Below are 17,113 nucleotides of genomic sequence, written 5' to 3'. Positions count from 1 at the left end.
AAGATTAGGGGGTGAAATCTTAAAATACCGAAGTTAATAGCAAATCTCCCTTGGATGTTGATGTCGGGGCAGTTAAAATGTGTGAAGTGAAACTCTCAGGCCGTCGGGAAGCAGCAGCTCGGCGCTTTTTTTGCAAGCGGACGTACGGCCCTTTGGAAACGGGCTCATGGCCGAGCTGCGTCGGCTCTGCCGGCGGACGCTGCCCGGGGCTGGCGGGCTGCTCGGTGAGGTTTGTGGCAGCTCCGTTCCCCGGCAGAGCCGCCCCGGCGCCGCTCCCGCCCGGCACCGCCCCCCATGCGCGCCTCCCCGCGGGAGCACCCGGCAGCCCATGGTGTGTGACGACGAATCACGAGGGCTCAGGCTGGACGCGCTCACTCCCGCGGAGAGGGGTCCGCAGCGCAGGGCGGGCGGTTGGGAGCAGGCGGCGCCAGGGCAGTCCGACCCCTTCCCCCCCCCGTGGACAGGATGGGCCGTGCAGGGCGGGGCGCGAGCGCGGCCCTCCCCTGTTCCTCTGGCGTCGGTTCCGCTCCGCTCGCTCCACCGCCCCGGCTCGCCCGCTCTCCGCTCTTGGCCGCTCCGCCGTTTTCTCTCTGCCTTAAAGTCGGTGAGGAGACGGGCCGGGGCGGCCGCCGTGCGCGGCCGGGGGGTGGTGGGGCCGGCTGCCTTCGAGCCGAGCCAGGCCGGGTCGTGCTCGTGTGGAGGCGGAGGGAGGGAGGGGGAGGGGAGAGGCGAGGAGAGGAGAGGAGAGGAGCGGAGCCTCGTTCTCCATCTTCCCCACACGGGCACCGGAGCGCCGGTGTGGGGAGAGGCCCCGCCCGGCCGGGCCCGCTGCGTGCGGGGCTGAGCGCGGGGAACATGGAGGCCGGGGTGGAAGGGGGAGCGGCCGGCGGGGGCGGGAGGCCGGGCCGGGAGCGGGGCGGGAGCCGACGGGGAGCGGGGCGGAGGCCGCGCCGGGCGGCTCCTTCGCAGCCAACTGAGGCGCGTTCTGCTTCCTCGTAGCGTGTCTTTTATGAATAATCAAAAGCCGCAGAAGCCGACGCTATCGGGCCAGCGTTTTAAAACCAGGAAGAGAGGTAAGGCAGCCGCCTTTTGTAGAAACCCCCCGGTAAAAAGTCGGGTTTTTGTCAATGAAACAACAATACTTTCGTGCTCTTCTCATACACGTTTTAAAGGAGACCGCACTACAGACAATTACAAAGTCTTGAGGCTAACTCTGGGTGCTAGAATGTTCTCTGAACTAGTGCAAAATTTTTGGCAATAAGAATTGTAGTTGAATTTACATTGATAACCTTGGCTTAAGAAATGGTTGTGCTAGAACAGCTGAGTGTATTAAGCCTGACAGCAGAAGTATTGAGTGCTCCTGACTTACAGGGCAGCTCCAGGACCATCTAACCCAGTAGGAATTTCAGTGCTAGCTACTGGATAAAAGTTGCTTTGTCCCCTTAACCAACCAACCAAAATAAACCACGACCAACCAACCAAAAACCAAACCACAAAGAAAAAAAGTACAACCCCACATGCACACACATAAAAGACCCTACCACGCTGTGCCCAACAAACAAAACCCTCTAATGTGTGGGATGTGCACGTTCCATATCTCTGTATGTGCACTCACGTAAGAAGAGTTGATGACTGAAGAGGTGAGGGGTAGTTTAAGTGTTTTGGTGGTGTTTACTTGAACTCAAAGAGAAGTGGGGACCGCTCTTAGAGTTCCTGTTTCAAACTGTTTTATTAATGCGCTCTCAGTGTTCCAGCTCAAACTGACAACACTGAAGATGCTGTACATACTGAAGTAGTAATTAAGTTGTACAGAAGTGTATGTTGACTTGGAGAACCTGTTTTAATGTTAAAGTACCTTGAGAAACTGTTAAGTGAAAGAGCTGGATTTAGTCTGTCCGGCATATTAAATGCTGGTATTCTGGGGTTTTGTTTCTTTTTAAGCATTTAACCATATGTCATGGTTTAACCCGAGCTGGCAATACAACCACGATAGCTGCTCACTCGCCTCCTCCTCCAATAGGTGAGAGAAATCACAAGAGAGGAACTTGGATTGAGATAAACGCAGTTTAATAAAATACCAGAATACTGATACATTACTAGTAAATATATATATATGTATAATAGAAATAAAAGATACTCAAGACAATTCTCCATGAGCTCTGTCCACTCTAAGCAGCCAGTCCCAGAAAGTGATATCCCAGTCCTGAACAGCTGATCTAAAAGACAGAAAAAAGGAAAAATGCAGAACAGCCCAAAGGCCTCTGCAAAATGGCAAAAGTCTGGACTAAACATCCTGACCGAAATTGCCCCAGCTGCTCCCCAGAGCAAGAGAAAGCGAAAGAGTCTGAGCCATGGAGGGCCCTGACTCCTGAAATGGTTAGCATGATGCTAATGGGCTGGAATACTCTCATTGATCAGTCTGGGCGTCAGTCAATCCATTCTGTTCCTCAATGCCTCACACCTGTGGGCAGAGCTCAGAGTGTCCTTGGCTCTCAGACCAGTGCAATTAAAAACATTAACTCTGTGTTGGGCTGTCATCTTCTTGTTCTCAAACTAAGTCCAAATAATGAGCGTGCTAGCTATGGAAAAGAAAGGTTTCTAACTGCGTGGAGAAAATCAATCCATTTTCAGTCAAACCAGCACACTATTGTTTGGCTTCCAAGGACCTCTGCACTAGCCATGAGTTTTGTGGTTCTGTCCTGGAAAATAACTGATCCAGTATTTCCAGACTTCCACCAGCTGTTCCCAGTGTGTCGATACCTGCGTTGACCACGAGGACACTCGTGTGTTCCTCACAGAAGGGCTGATAACCTAACTAGGCTACGCTGTTAGGTCACTGTTTGTGCTCATTAATATCAGTTGTCTTGGAAGACTGGAATGGGCTTGCCAGTGCAAATTTTCTGGGCTTTGTGTGGTGTGGGTTTTGGTTTTTTTAAATAATAATGTTAAAACAACAAACTTCGAAACTGAAACAGCTCTGTGTGGCAACTTCATTTCGATGCTTTGTCTTTACAGATGAAAAAGAGAGGTTTGACCCTACTCAGTTCCAGGACTGTATTATTCAAGGTTTAACTGAAACCGGCACTGACTTGGAGGCAGTAGCAAAGTTTCTTGATGCTTCTGGTGCAAAACTTGACTATCGCCGCTATGCAGAAACGCTGTTTGACATCCTGGTGGCTGGTGGAATGCTGGGTGAGTCTCTTTGGGGGCTACTGTCAGCCTTCATTCACTTGATTATACAAAAGCTCAGTTTTGTTTATGTGTGAAAAAGCTGCTGAAGAGCCCGTTACCTGTATAGAACAGTGTTTAAGTTACCTGTGGGCCCATTTTGGTGACTAACTGAGCAATCAGGTTACTGTAGAAATACGCTGTATGCTCTGTCGCACTAGTGCTTGAGACTGTTTGCGTTCTTGAAAGCACAGACTGAACAAACTTGGCTTAAAGGAAAATATATTGGATTTTGTTTTTCTTTTTAACTAGGAGAGGATCTTGACTTTGTAGTCAAGTTCCCTCCTGCTGGTGCGACAGATGAATGGTGGTTTGGGGTCTGTGTTCTGCAGTTGCAAGGCCAGCAGAGTTGCCCTGAAAGATTCTGGCGTGATTCTGTGCTCCTTGCACCTCGCCCTGTTATTTTGGAAAGCAGTATTGTTTATGGAAGAATCTGCTGTGCTTAGGCTTGGAAATGCTGTTAAAAATCACTTGTTGGCAACAGCGGGGTCATGGTCTCCAGCATGTCAGGGTGTGGGAAATGAGATGGTGGTTGAGGCACAAGAAAATACGGGGAACTGAGGAAGTGAAACGTGGTGACGCAAGATCTTGTAAACTCACATGCACAGTGTGTAAAGAGCAAAGAGCAGAATGGCTGCTTGCTGGCTTGGTAAGGAGTAAATAAAGCTAAATTGGGTTGAAAAGCAGTAAAACAAAATGTGATACTTCTAGATTTGGACTTTGCGTTTTCTGCTTGACTGAACCTGTGGGTTCACATTCAAGCCAGTGCATACTGCGTGAGGAAGTTAATGCATTAATGGTGATACAGGCGTCTTACTCAGCTCCTCTGTAACAAGCAGCTAAGTAGATGAGCTTTGATCTTGAGTCAGACAAGGCCAAAATGAAAACTGGCATTAAGTGGTGGAGTCACCATCCCTGCAGGGGTTGAACAGACGGAGATGAGGGACAGTGCGTGGACTCTGATCTTAAAAGTCTCTTGCAACCAAAATGATTCTGTGATCCTTTTGTTGTACCACTTTTTAATATTCTTACCACTAATGCTTGTCTTCATCTCTCAAGTCATGTTTCTAATACAGAAAAGAAGTTGGTGATGAGGGTTTCTGGAGCTGGTGACTTGAATTCACCCCAGTTAGTGAAGCAGCCTGGCTGCCAGACACCTGTATTAAACTGGAGAGGGGTGGTGGAGCAGCATCTCCCCATTAGCAGCTAAAAAGCTGAAGTGCCTTGCAAGACTGAAGTTTCGAGCTCATCTCTGGGGCACTGACTGTGGAACATAAATGATTAATCTCCTGTTGTGACTTATTTAAATGGCTCTTAGAAAGCAGCGCTGTTGCAGCAGACACTCAAAAGGCATGTGCTGGGATGAAGCCCTTTAAGGGCAGAGGAGCTTGTGTGGTCACGTTAACTTACCCATGTGTAAACAGGATGTGTTGCCAATCCAGTTAGCACTCGGGGGTCAGAATATTGAAATGTTCATATCTAAGCGACCGATGTTAAGGTTCCACTAGAGCAGTGGAGCAAATGGGAATGTTGGGGTGTCTCCAGCGATCCAGTCTGTCATGAAAAGACAACGCGTTGCATGTTTTGGAATTCTCACTGTTCAGAGGCTCCTCGGTGCTCGCACTGGGGAGCGACGCCACTAACGCCGAAACTCTTCTTCTAGCCCCAGGCGGCACCCTGGCAGATGATATGACACGCACAAACGTCTGTGTGTTTGCAGCACAGGAAGACCTAGAAACCATGCAAGCATTTGCTCAGGTTAGTTCTGAAATTGGTGTGGTTTAACTTCAGACTGTTTAGTAGTCAAAAATGAAATGTTTGCGTAGTGGAAAGTTCAGGTAAAAATAACGCATGACTTAAAGAGGTAGAGTAGCACTGTTCTAACCTAAGAGTGCTCAAGAGAGTTCAGACCAACTGTACTGAACTTGTGTTTTTTGAATTCTAATTAAATGATAGTTCAGAGCAAAAACAAACAACAAACTCTGTATTTTTTTAGGTTTTTAACAAGCTAATCAGGCGTTACAAGTACCTGGAGAAAGGCTTTGAAGACGAAGTCAAAAAGGTATGGAGTAGGTCCTTACCAGCAGACACATAAACCTAATTCTGCTAGTTAATCACTCTAGACAGAAGAGTTCCACAGTGGATTATTAAAACAGAACACTTCAGCAGTTAATAGAACAGCTTGCTTGGGCGAGTGGTGGGGAAGGCTGCCAGTCGAACAGCGGGACGCAAACCAGAGTGTCTGACGTGGAGGCGGTAACAAAGCATTGGTGAGAGATGGACTTTTTTATGGCAACTCTTGTGACTTGCTCCTGCAGCTGCTGCTATTCCTGAAAGGGTTCTCGGAGTCAGAGCGGAACAAGCTGGCCATGCTGACGGGCATTCTGCTGGCCAACGGCACGCTCAACGCCTCCATCCTCAACAGCCTGTACAACGAGAACTTGGTTAAAGAAGGTGAGTGGTGCCCAGCTCCTCCTTTAGCTAAGGGCGGTGGGACGTTGTGATGACATTACACTGGGTTCATCTGGTGGCAGATTTACTACAGGAGCAGCAAAGGTAAGCAGGCTGCCCCACAACCTGGAAGGTCTTGCTAAGGCTTCAGGTTTCTGCAGAAAGCCTGTGTGTAGGCCTTCCCTGCATGACCCTGGGGCTGCTGGTGCTGGTGTGCCCAGCAAGGGAGAGGTGTTTTGGAGAGGCACCTTTCTGGATGCAGAAGGTGCATCACATCTTCAGGCTCATTTCTGGATTCCAGCAAGGAGGGCTGAGTCCAGTACTCAGGCTCTGGCAAACCAGGTGCCCGGTGCTCTCAGGCCTCACGATTCCCTTGGGTTTGAACTGCAGTGACATTACTGTTCTTGTTGCACAGGTGTTTCTGCAGCTTTTGCGGTCAAACTGTTCAAATCATGGATAAATGAGAAAGATATTAATGCGGTGGCTGTCAGTCTTCGCAAAGTAAACATGGATAACAGGCTGATGGTGAGTACCATGGAAATTACTCATTTACCGCATCAGACAGTTTAGGAAATAGCATTTGCCAGCAAAGTACTCAACACGCATTTCTTTTTTGAGAGAGTTGTTGTAAACTTTGCTTTCAGGAACTCTTCCCAGCCAACAAACAAAGTGTTGAACACTTCTCCAAGTACTTCACTGAAGCGGGACTAAAAGAACTTTCCGAGTACGTTCGGAACCAGCAAACCATAGGAGCTCGCAAAGAGCTGCAGAAAGAACTGCAGGAGCAGATGTCGCGGGGAGATCCGTTCAAGGATGTGAGTGTTTGTCTGTAGACAAGGTGTAGGTGATTGGGTTTTGTTTTTTGTTTTCCTTTTTTTTTCTGTAGGAATTTAGCTCAAATTATCTGAAATACAATAGCATCTAATACTAATTTGATGATACATACCTAATTAAATACTGACCTTAATTATTACTGAGAGCTCAGTGTTCAAAATTAGGCCCAGGGTGTTTTGGTGTTTCCTCCATAGACTTTCCTTAATGTCCTGAATGGCTGTGTGATCAGGAGGGATGTTTGTGGTTCTGAAGGCTTTAGAATGGAAGTTTAAATTTAGCTCAGTGTCATACGTGGCCCGTGCATTGACTCTTTTATTCTAACTGGCAGATAATCTTGTACGTGAAGGAAGAGATGAAGAAGAACAACATCTCAGAACAGACTGTGGTAGCCATAATCTGGTCAAGCGTGATGAGCACAGTGGAATGGAACAAAAAGGAGGAGCTGGTAGCAGAACAAGCCATTAAGCACTTGAAGGTATGACTGAGTAGGGACTGGTGCACCTGTTGGGTCGGGCTTGGGCTTCTGTCTCCAGCTCCCTTGGAAATGAGTTAGAACCTGCAGCCCCCAGTGCAGCGACAGCATTGGACGGGGGATTCTCATAGTGGTGGTGACGGTTGGAGCTGCTGGGGCAGGAGCAGGGAGGCTCCTGCGCTCTGGTTGCACGTCCCTCAGCAGCGTCTCGTGGGAGCTGCGTGAAACCTTCTAGCTGGGTGATAAATCCTTGTGCTGTGTGTGCCAACGCGTGGTTCCTGTTGCAGCAATACAGCCCTCTCCTCGCTGCCTTTACCACCCAAGGGCAGTCAGAGCTGACACTGCTCTTGAAGATTCAGGAGTACTGTTACGACAACATCCACTTCATGAAGGCCTTCCAGAAAATAGTGGTGCTCTTCTACAAAGGTACCTTCTGGGGGTTGCAGTCTGGGGGCTTGTAGAGCATTGGGGGTTGGGTTTGGTTTTTAAAAGCCTTTATTTGCAGAATGCTTCAGTCCTTTAGGGGGAAGATGGGTGCCCCAAAATTGCACTTCATGAGCTGAACAATTTTCTACCTTGTGTTTGCAAAGATGGAGCAGTAAAAAGCAAAGGTGGAGGTTTAGATTTGAAGGCTCCTTGGCCCTTTCATGTGAGGGAAAGGCAGTGCGTTCTTGGTTCTCTGAATGCTGCCTGTGGACAGGCGGACATTTGAGACCACCAAGGCGTTCTAGGATGCTGTAGGCTCTGAAAAACACACTGTGCACCTGTGGAACATGTTAAATCAAAGATTATATTTTTAAACTTTAAAAACACCCCAACCTAACAGTTCCTGTGGTATACTTCAGGCTTTCAAGAACTTCCATCTGTTCTTAGTGGTTGACTGAAGCTTTCGTTCAGGTGCATCATCTCAAATAGCTGGGAAACACCCCAGACTTGAAGTGCAGTTCTGAGAAACCCCCAGCAGCCATGTGGGAACATGCAGTTGTCAGGATTTTAAAAGAGATGGTTCTGGTGCAGGTCTGGGAGGAGCTGGGGCTGCTCTGGGGCTGGGAGTGAAGGCTGCCGGGGAGGGGTCTCAGGAGCTGCTCTTGGGTGGTTTGTGGTGTTAATTGTGCTCTTGCACATCTCGCAGCTGAAGTGCTGAGTGAAGAACCCATCCTGAAGTGGTACAAAGATGCGCATCTTGCAAAAGGAAAGAGCGTTTTTCTGGAGCAGATGAAGAAGTTTGTTGAATGGCTCAAGAATGCTGAAGAAGGTAACAACAGCTTAGCTCACGAGATGAGCTTATTAATTTTGGGAATGTTAGTGCAATAATGCTTTGTTTTGGGGGTGGAGGGGGTTATTTGCCTCTCTAGACGTGGGTGTTCCCCCCGCACTGGCTGCACAATGCCCACAGGTCCCACAGCAGTGGGCCGGGGCCGGGGGCTGAGCCGCTGGTGACCATGTCTCTCTGTTCCAGAGTCGGAGTCTGAAGGTGAAGAGGGTGACTGACCTGTGAAACTCTGTCCTCAGTAAAGGAAACAGGAGCTGTAGATAAGTGTCTTGTCTCATGTGTCCTTCTGGTTCTTACGTCCTTTCTCCCGTATCAAGCACGATGCAGGAGTTCTCACAGTTTTTTTTGTACAGCTACTGAAATACTGGGTTGAGTTTTTAAAGGTGTGGTTTCAGTAGCTATTCTAGATTAATGCTAACCTGCATTTGTCGTTTCAGTCAGATTGGTTGTCGTTTAACCCAGCTTGCAAAACCCCCAAACCACTCACTGGCCCCTCCTCCCACCCACCCCCTAACACGAGAGAATTGAAAGGGACAAACTGCTGGACTGAGATGAACACAGTTTAATAAAATTACAAAGTACTAATATAGCATTAATAATATACATATATATACATATAGATATATATAAAAAGTGGAAAATATAAAAGATACTCAATGCACTTCCCTCTGCACTGAGCAGCCTGGTCCTGAACAGCCAAGCCCTGGGAAGAGGGAAAAAGGCAGAAAGACCTTGGCTTTTGGACAACTAAGAGAACCGTGAGCTCTTACACGGTCTTTGTTCTAACTTGCAAACTGGATAGTTCCTTGAAAAAAACCACCATGTTCCTGTGTGACCTCACCTAGGCGTTCCTGCTCTGGCAGGGGGATTGGACTAGATGATCTTCTGAGGTCCCTTCCAATCCCAAACACGCTGTGATACTGTGATTAACAGTGTCCCAGGGTGTTATCTTCTTGTTCTTGAACTAAATCCAAATGATGACGGTGCTAGCTACAGAAAAGTTTCTAACTGCATGAAAAAGTAAGTCCCTTTCAGCCAAATAGTATGCCCTGTATTTTCAAGTGGAATAATGTAATTTAAGGCCCTTCCCAATCAAATCCATTTTACCACTTGGATCTTCTATCTATAGGTAAGCAGACAGTATAGGGTAAAGGGGATTTATGGCAGTTCTGTCTGCAGCTGACACTAAGAAGCCTCTGAAGGGACTGGGCTTGTGTGACACTTGTATCTGGCCCATGTGCTCCCAATAACCTGTCTGGAGGGGTGTCCAGCTCCCCAAGGACTTTGGCGTTTAGTTCCAGCTGTGTGGTGCAGCTGGGCCTGCTGGCTGTCCCAGCCGGTGCTCCGTGTTCTGGGGGAGACTGTTCCACCCAGAGCTGCCCAGCAGCTGCTCCAGAAACACAAACTGCCTGTACACAACAGACACTCAACACTTCTTGTGTTTCTTTGGTGGGCTGGCAGTGGTGTCAACCTGCTCAGCTATCGGGGACAGGTCCTGTTTCAGGGGGAAGAAGAAAGGATGTTTCAGGGCCTCTTCCAGAGTGATGCGCTTGGCTGGGTCGTACTCTAGCATCTTCCCAATGAGGTCAAAGAGGTTCTCATGCTCAGGATCATGGCAGGTCATTAATTCCTTCATGAAGAAAAATGACAAAAGGTGGGTTTTGTGATCTAACAATAATACTTAGAGCACCCTTCCCCAAAGCCTTTTCCCCTGCCATCTTACCTTCAGGGGCTTGCAGTGCCTGGAGACGTATCTGCCAGCAGAACTGTGCTCATCCCAATCCAGCCGCTCATGGCGGAAATACTTGCGTTTCCTTAAACAAACAGACCAGAGCTTGTTATTCCAAGATTCTGTTTTGTCCCTTCCCTAAAAGTTGATCAGCATATTCACAGCTCGGGAGCTGTCTGGGAACATTCCACCAGAGTGGCCAGCTTGTTAAATAGGGCAAAAAAATATTTATCTCAGTTAAATGATTCAACTTTTGGTTTAATAACCAATGTAAAAAAACCCAAAAAGGTAAGGAAATACAGTGCAGGCATGGAGAAAGGTAATTACCTGGTTTTCTTGATCATGTGGTCTGGCAAAGGCCCCAGGATTCGTTCCATCATTGCCAGGTGTTCGCGGCTGTCGTGGGTCTGGAGGGAAACGGAGAGTTTTTGTGTGTTGCAACAGGAAGTTCATCCAGACCCACACAATAATAACCTTACTTCATTTTGGACTGTACCCTGCAAGCATTTCAGATTGAAACAAAAAGGCTGTAATCGTTTCCTGCAATAAGTTACAAATTACTGGAGGTTTTTATTCCCTTGACACTGCCTTATTTTTCATTCATAAATGTGAAGTTTCAGCAACAGTCAGGATGAAAATGCAGGTGTTTGAGCAGGATGGTGACAGATGAAGCTGCATCTATAACTAGTGTAGCTTGTATCTCACAACGTTAATAGGGTGGCCTTGGTATCAAGCTGCTGCTAAAACGTTGCCTGAAAGCAACCTGCAGAAATGTGCTGAGCAAGCTCCTTTGTGCCAAACGCAGCAGTTTTTAGCAGAGCGTTCCCTCAGTTACCTACTGGGAACATGGTGAAGCCCAGGTAGTACTCGATGAGGATGCAGCCGATGCTCCACACGTCGCACGGCTGGGACCAGCCCAGCGCTGGGGAAAAGATACAGAAGGTTCATGTTTAGACCAGACTGCAAACAGGCAAATGGCTCAAGCAAGATGCACAACACTTGGGTAGCACACAAAAAACATGAGGCACAAGATTGCCACTGACCCAGGATGACCTCCGGAGCTCTGTAATGCCGTGTGGACACCATCGTGCTGTGATACTCATCATCATATGTTGCGCTCCCGAAGTCCACGACTTTGATGTCTGGGTTTTTTAATGTGCGCTCGTCGCATCTCTGAAAGGAAACACGGTCAGATGCAGGTGACCAAATAAAGCCATGTGACAGCAGCTGAGGGATGGGAGGACAAGGACACCAACGTACCAGTTTGGGGTTATACTCTTCTACGTAGTCAGATTTCACAAATAAAATATTTTCCGGTTTTAGATCTGTATGTGTCAACTTGTTCAAATGCAAAACTGCAAGACAACAAAATGCATTAGCAAATTCTGCAAAGCAAATTTTAACAACTAAAGCAAAAAAAGAAACACACTCACAGTTCACGGATTTGCAGATCTGATACGCCATCTGCCTGATGTGGTCCAGCCGGAACGGCAGAAAGCCGTTCTCTTTAATGAAGTCATAGGTGCTGAGCCCCAGCAGCTCGAAGACGATGCAGACGTGTCCGTGGTACTCGAACCACTCCAACATCTGGACGCAGCGGCTGCAAAAGCGGGAAGTGTGCGGATTGCGGCAGGTTGGGTGATGCTCCAATCCTGACGGCACAGAGGTTTCTGAGCCGACCCGGAGCAGCGGCCGCGGTACTTACTACGTGCTGCTGGGGTCCGACGTGTTCAGATGCGCCAGCACCTGGATTTCCGCACGCGCTGCTTCTGAGTACCTGGCCACGTTTTTCACGATTTTCACAGCCACATGCCTGCCTTCCCTGCAGGGACACGTTTAGCAGGGGTGAGAACAATGAGCAGTTTTTACTAAGAAAATTCAGTAATTATAACCATACATATATATATATATATATATATACACACACATATTTATATATAGAAATATATAGACACATACATATGAGATATGTATGTGTGTGTATATATAATGTAAGTACATGTGTATATATATATGTATATGGTGATAATACACATACATAAAACCACATACATATACATAAAACATATATATATATTATATATAACAATGGGAACTGCATCAGAAAAGTCTGGTTTTCTTAAGTGCCCCCTGACAATGTAACCAAAGTTCTATGCACAAATACAACTAGAAGTGGCTCTTTCCATTTTGCAAACATACTGGTGTCACTCTAAGAAGTTCCAAGCCCGTCTAACTCCGTGTGTTCACGTGCTGGAGAACCCACCCCATGTGCCAGTCATTTCAGCACTGAACGCATCTCCAAGGCATCACAGGCCGCCTGCGGTGGCAACACCTGAGTTTTGTGCTGTTTTGCACACAGCAAAACCACCATCGAACACCAACCACATTGTTGATTTCTGTATCTATCTGTCTTCTTCACTGCATCACAGCTGCTGGGTTACGCTCAGCTCCGGTATGTCATGCAAGATAAAACATGCCCCAACCGAAAGCCCTTCCCAGCCGTACTGGGACAGACCAGTAAGAACAATCATATTTCATGAGACTCACGCTCTGTGATCGATGCATTCCACCACTTTTCCAAAAGCACCTTCACCCAAAGTAGCAACGATCTCATCTACAAAGAAAAATCCCCTCTCAGTCACAGAAGCTATGAAGGTACTCAGCTATTAACAAACGAGCAAATAAAAATAATACAAACAAAAAACTAAGTACTATCACAAAGATTATTCTAGACTGTGCTGCTTTAAATTGTAAATATCTAGTTTGAGAGATGTTCTTGGACAACTCTCATCAAGGCACATTTACAGGGGTCTCATTCTAGTACGTTCATTAACTTAGTTTACTGGTTTTTGGGGGGAAAAAAAAAAAGAGGGGAAAAAGAAAAAAAAATAAATACATTTATATTCTACAGAAAAGGAACAACACCCACCCCCAAACAAAGAAGAAGACAGAAAGAAAAGACCTCCAAAGCCCCCTCACATCTTATGCTAAAAGAACTTAATCTATCTGAAAAGTTAATAAAATATTCTATACATCTTGCACTTAGTACGTCTCCACTCTGACAGACCAGGTGACCCTCCTCATCATCCTCTACACTCCTGGATCTTTTGCTTCGATGACTCTTCTGCAGCGGCACCAAGATGGTCCAGCCAAGCAATAAACCCGAGTGAATTCAGGGCAGAATACGAAATTCAGTCAGCGGGGAGACATTCGGGCGTTCAGACACGCGCCAGGCCACAAACGGTGGGCAGGAGCAATTGCAAATTCAGTCCCCGGAAATTCACAGGGCACATAGTTTATGTTACAGGAGAAAAACATGGCAAGGAACAGATTTTCAGATGAGATGATACTCAAAGTGGCAACAAAAAATTACAACACAATCGTTTTTCTTTTCAAAGATCGGTTCACTGAATTTTACTTTAGGATTTCAGTGCCCGTATTTTTTTCTTAAGCAAAAAGACTTAATTATTATCTTACATATGTATCTCTATAAATAAAATAGCCTTGTGGCCCAATTAAAATACCCATCTTAAGTAATCAGGATTAAATAACTGGCCTAAGTATTTGATAAACATATTTTAAAAAATCATAAATAGCACAAACATTTACTTTAGACTGTCTCAACTGAAGATCTTGAATTATAAATCTGATCTTCAGCTTTTTTAAGCGGTAAATACATAACAAAGACCAGAAACAGTGCCCTGCTAGCAGGCAGACATCACACACATCTGATTCTACACATTTTTCAGTGATACTTAAACATCTTCATAATTTTAAGTAAAAATCTGACATTATCTCCTTGCTATTCCAGTGATACTCAGTCAAAAGCAAGTTTAAAAGCTTGTGCTTGGATTTTTGAGTAGGGCTGAAATAAATGCTCACAGTAAAAACTCTGAAGGCATCAAAGTGATGCCTCTATAACTGATGGTTATTATTGATTAATCTGCCCAAACATATCCAACAAACAGCAGGACTGTGCTCTGTGTTATCACAAACATACCTACAAACTGTACAATTTCACTGGAAGAAATAAAATCGTAGCAAAAAGAATAATCTATTATCATTAGCTAAAGGAATAAACTATCAACAGAACTCCCCAAGCCCCCACATTCCACTGCCCAGATAAGAATCTATCTTCTAACAATAAAAAGCTCCTCGATCGGAATTTGCCGCCCAACCTGTGACGGGTGCCGCCGGTGACAGGCGGCGCGGTGCGTCCTGTGTCTCCTCCTGTAGCTGCTCCTGCCACTGTGACCCGAGGATTTGCTGCTGTGGTGCCCTGAGCCGCGGCCCTGCTTGTCCTCACTCCTGTACTCCTCCACATAGTGCCGCTCGGGACGCTCCCGACGCGTCACAGACCTGGTACCACGAACAAAGCAGCCAAAACACCTCATTGAACTAATTCCTGTACACCTGTCAAGACAACTTTTTGCTTCAAGCTGTGAGACATCTCTCTTGAAAGATGTCAAACTGCAATGGAGAAATGAACTTCAGAGCAGAGTCGGTTACGCTGTTAAGCAGCATTCTGTATTTTATCAGCGCTGGGGAGCTCTGGGAATCACCCTCCACAGACTGGATGCTCTTGCATTGCTTATATTCAGGTAATTATTATATACTGATTACAATTATTGAAAATTTTGACATATAGCTATACTGAGAAATAACATGTTAGTTATAATTGTTTAGCTTCTTATTTACACCTATTAATTATTAGTCAAATATAAACTAAGCACTCTGCTTCTAAACAATGCATCGCTTAATCTTCTGCCTCCCTCTTGTCGTGCAGAACGATCTAAAACCTGAAACATACCCCCTTGTTTATCTGCTGGTCAGAAAGCACTGATCATGTCAATAGGTTAACGATGGGTATGTCTTCTCTAACTTAATCACAGCGCGCATTAATTTGGCAGCTTCTTTTCAAAACTCCCAACGGACCCGACGAGAACGACAAGCGGGAGGCAGGGTGTGATTTACCGGTGAGGAGGGAGCTGGGGGTGTCCGCAGCGCCCGTTCTGTACGCTCACCGACCGCCTCTTCCTCTTGCTGCCACCCGTCCTGCCCGACGGGCTCTCCGCCGCCTCCCGCTCGGCACCGCTGCTTCTCCTCGAGTGCCGCATCTGCAATGGAGAGCGCTCTCTGAACAACGCCGCACCAACAGCTCCCTGCCAAAGCCACTCGGTACCCACTTAACACTCTAACGAGGGCTGCACTTCTCAACTACACAACTTCCGTGTCTTCTCTGCTTGCTCTTCCACGTCGTGTTTTTGGGTTTGGCGGTTTTGTTTGCTTTGGGTTTTGTTAGGTTAGTGTTGTCTGATTTCAGTTTTCTCTGGTTAGTTTTGGTTTGGGTTTGGTTAGTGTTGTTTGTTTGCAGTTGTGCTTGGTTAGTTCTTGTTTGTTTTCAGTTTGATTTGGTTAATTTTGGTTTTCTTTGGTTAGCTTGTTTGTTTTCCGTTTTGTTTGGTTATTGTGTTCGGGTTTGTGTGATTCATTTTTGCTCGTTTTCAGTTTTCTTCGGTTAATCCTGTTTTGGTTTTGTTCGGCTAGCTTCTGTTTTCCGTTTTGTTTGCTTAGTTTCTCTTTGCCCTCCGTTTCGTTTGCTTTTTGTTTGTTTTTACGTCAGGAGGTTTCCCAAATCAACCGCTTTTGACGGGGAACACAAACCAACAAGCTGCTTCTTAGGAAAGCTCTTGGACACTTCAATACGGCAAACAAACACCACCCTGCGCGCTCCCGAACACCCTGGCATAACCTTTTTCCCCTCAGTTCCCGGAGAGCTCAGGCCGCGGAGCGTCCCCGGGACGGGGCGGGACGAGGCGCCCGTGCCGGGCCCACCCGCTCCCCGCCGGACCCGTTTTCTGTGGGCGCGGAACATGGCGCCCGACCCGAGGCGCGGGCATCGGGGCGCCCCGGCCGCGCTCCCCGCGGGACGAGCCAACCGCCTTCCCAGCGCCCCCGCCCGCCTTCCCTTCCGTCCCCTTCCCTCTCTGGGCGGGCAGCAGCCCGTCCCCCGTCCGCACCTCGCCTGAATCCGCCGCGCTCCGCGGGAGCCTCCGCCGCCTCCTCTCGGTGCCGCCGCAAAATGGCGCCGCCCGGAACGTTCTGGAGCGCGGCCGCGCGTCACGCGCACGGGGTGACGCCAGACGCACTGCGGGGCCTCCCGGGTCCTGGCGCCCGCCGGCGGGTCCGCAGCGACCCCGGGGACACGGCCCGGTACGCGTGTCCCCGTGTCATAGCACAGTCACACGGAATCACAGCATCCCAGAGTGTCAGGGGTTGGAAGGGACCTGGAAAGCTCATCCAGTGCAATCCCCCCATGGAGCAGGAACACCCAGATGAGGTTCCACAGGAAGGTGTCCAGGCGGGTTTGAATGTCTGCAGAGAAGGAGACTCCACAGCCTCCCTGGGCAGCCTGGGCCAGGCTCTGCCACCCTCACCAGGAACAAGTTTCTTCTCAAATTTAAGTGGAACCTCCTGTGTTCCAGTTTGTACCCATTGCCCCTTGTCCTGTCACTGGTTGTGACCGAGAAGAGCCTGGCTCCATCCTCCTGACACTCCCCCTTTCCATATTGATCCCCATGAATGAGTCACCCCTCAGTCTCCTCTTCTCCAGCTCCAGAGCCCCAGCTCCCTCAGCCTTTCCTCACACGGGAGATGCTCCACTCCCTTCAGCATCTTGGTGGCTCTAACCAGCACCTACCAGACCAGCTGTGCATCAACAGAGGTCTAAAGGACCACACATGACTAAAACGTGCCTTTTTAATTTTTTTTTTTTTTATTCTGGCAAGGGCTAAACCTTCGGAAACACTTCCAACCCTGATAAATGACCCTATTGTTTTTTTCATTTCCCCAACTGCCCATGTGATCAACACACAATATGTACATTGCACATACAAGTTTTGCACCATTGATAATGCACCATTGTTTTCCTTTTGTCAGGCCAAGCCCTGCGGCCAGCACCACGTACCTGTGACAGCAAAATGCCAGCAGAGCCCAGAGACCATTTAGAACGCATACAGTGAAACCCTCTGTCGAGGGTTAAGATTGCGGGGTGACAATCAAACCCTGGCAGATGTATTGTTAACCTCCTCTCCCCCCCACTTCCCCCTTCAGTCCCTCCCTCTCC

At 47.7% G+C, this 17,113-nt stretch overlaps 2 protein-coding genes across 3 annotated transcripts; one reads left to right on the top strand and one right to left on the bottom strand.

Annotated features, from left to right (window-relative positions):
* Window positions 1–475: 475 nt before the first annotated feature.
* Window positions 476–8,522, top strand: BZW1 (basic leucine zipper and W2 domains 1). Of its 2 annotated transcripts, none has more exons than XM_065841299.2 (12): window positions 476–604; window positions 1,000–1,073; window positions 3,016–3,192; window positions 4,892–4,986; window positions 5,225–5,290; window positions 5,547–5,682; window positions 6,095–6,204; window positions 6,324–6,494; window positions 6,842–6,988; window positions 7,273–7,411; window positions 8,118–8,240; window positions 8,445–8,522. In XM_065841299.2, exons 2-12 carry the CDS (start codon window positions 1,010–1,012, stop codon window positions 8,474–8,476), a joined length of 1,260 nt encoding a protein of 419 aa, XP_065697371.1. In that variant the 5' UTR covers window positions 476–604; window positions 1,000–1,009; the 3' UTR covers window positions 8,477–8,522. The 2 variants fall into 2 exon arrangements, with proteins under 2 accessions (XP_065697371.1, XP_065697372.1); XM_065841300.2 differs by having other exon boundaries at window positions 489–600.
* A 283-nt stretch (window positions 8,523–8,805) lies between these two features.
* Window positions 8,806–16,287, bottom strand: CLK1 (CDC like kinase 1). The gene is given in 15 exon segments (XM_065841297.2): window positions 8,806–9,888; window positions 9,982–10,072; window positions 10,315–10,394; window positions 10,827–10,909; window positions 11,031–11,160; window positions 11,248–11,342; window positions 11,421–11,587; window positions 11,693–11,809; window positions 12,535–12,601; window positions 13,021–13,111; window positions 14,166–14,346; window positions 14,962–15,104; window positions 16,008–16,033; window positions 16,036–16,215; window positions 16,218–16,287. Coding segments are annotated over 15 exon segments (1,725 nt in total). The 3' UTR covers window positions 8,806–9,684.
* Window positions 16,288–17,113: the final 826 nt, after the last annotated feature.

This window comes from Patagioenas fasciata, chromosome 7 (genome assembly GCF_037038585.1).
Source record: "Patagioenas fasciata isolate bPatFas1 chromosome 7, bPatFas1.hap1, whole genome shotgun sequence".
In the NCBI taxonomy this organism is placed as follows: Eukaryota; Metazoa; Chordata; class Aves; order Columbiformes; family Columbidae; genus Patagioenas; species Patagioenas fasciata.
Note: the sequence above shows the minus strand (reverse complement) of the source record. Positions and strands in the feature narration are given on the sequence as shown.

Bases quoted from the DNA above. Each gene is read 5' to 3' on its own strand.
- BZW1 (XM_065841299.2), top strand. From the start codon at position 1,010: ATGAATAATCAAAAGCCGCAGAAGCCGACGCTATCGGGCCAGCGTTTT. The intron at 3,193-4,891 runs GTGAGTCTCTTT...CTCTTCTTCTAG, and splicing joins GGTGGCTGGTGGAATGCTGG to CCCCAGGCGGCACCCTGGCA. The intron at 5,291-5,546 runs GTATGGAGTAGG...TTGCTCCTGCAG, and splicing joins TTGAAGACGAAGTCAAAAAG to CTGCTGCTATTCCTGAAAGG.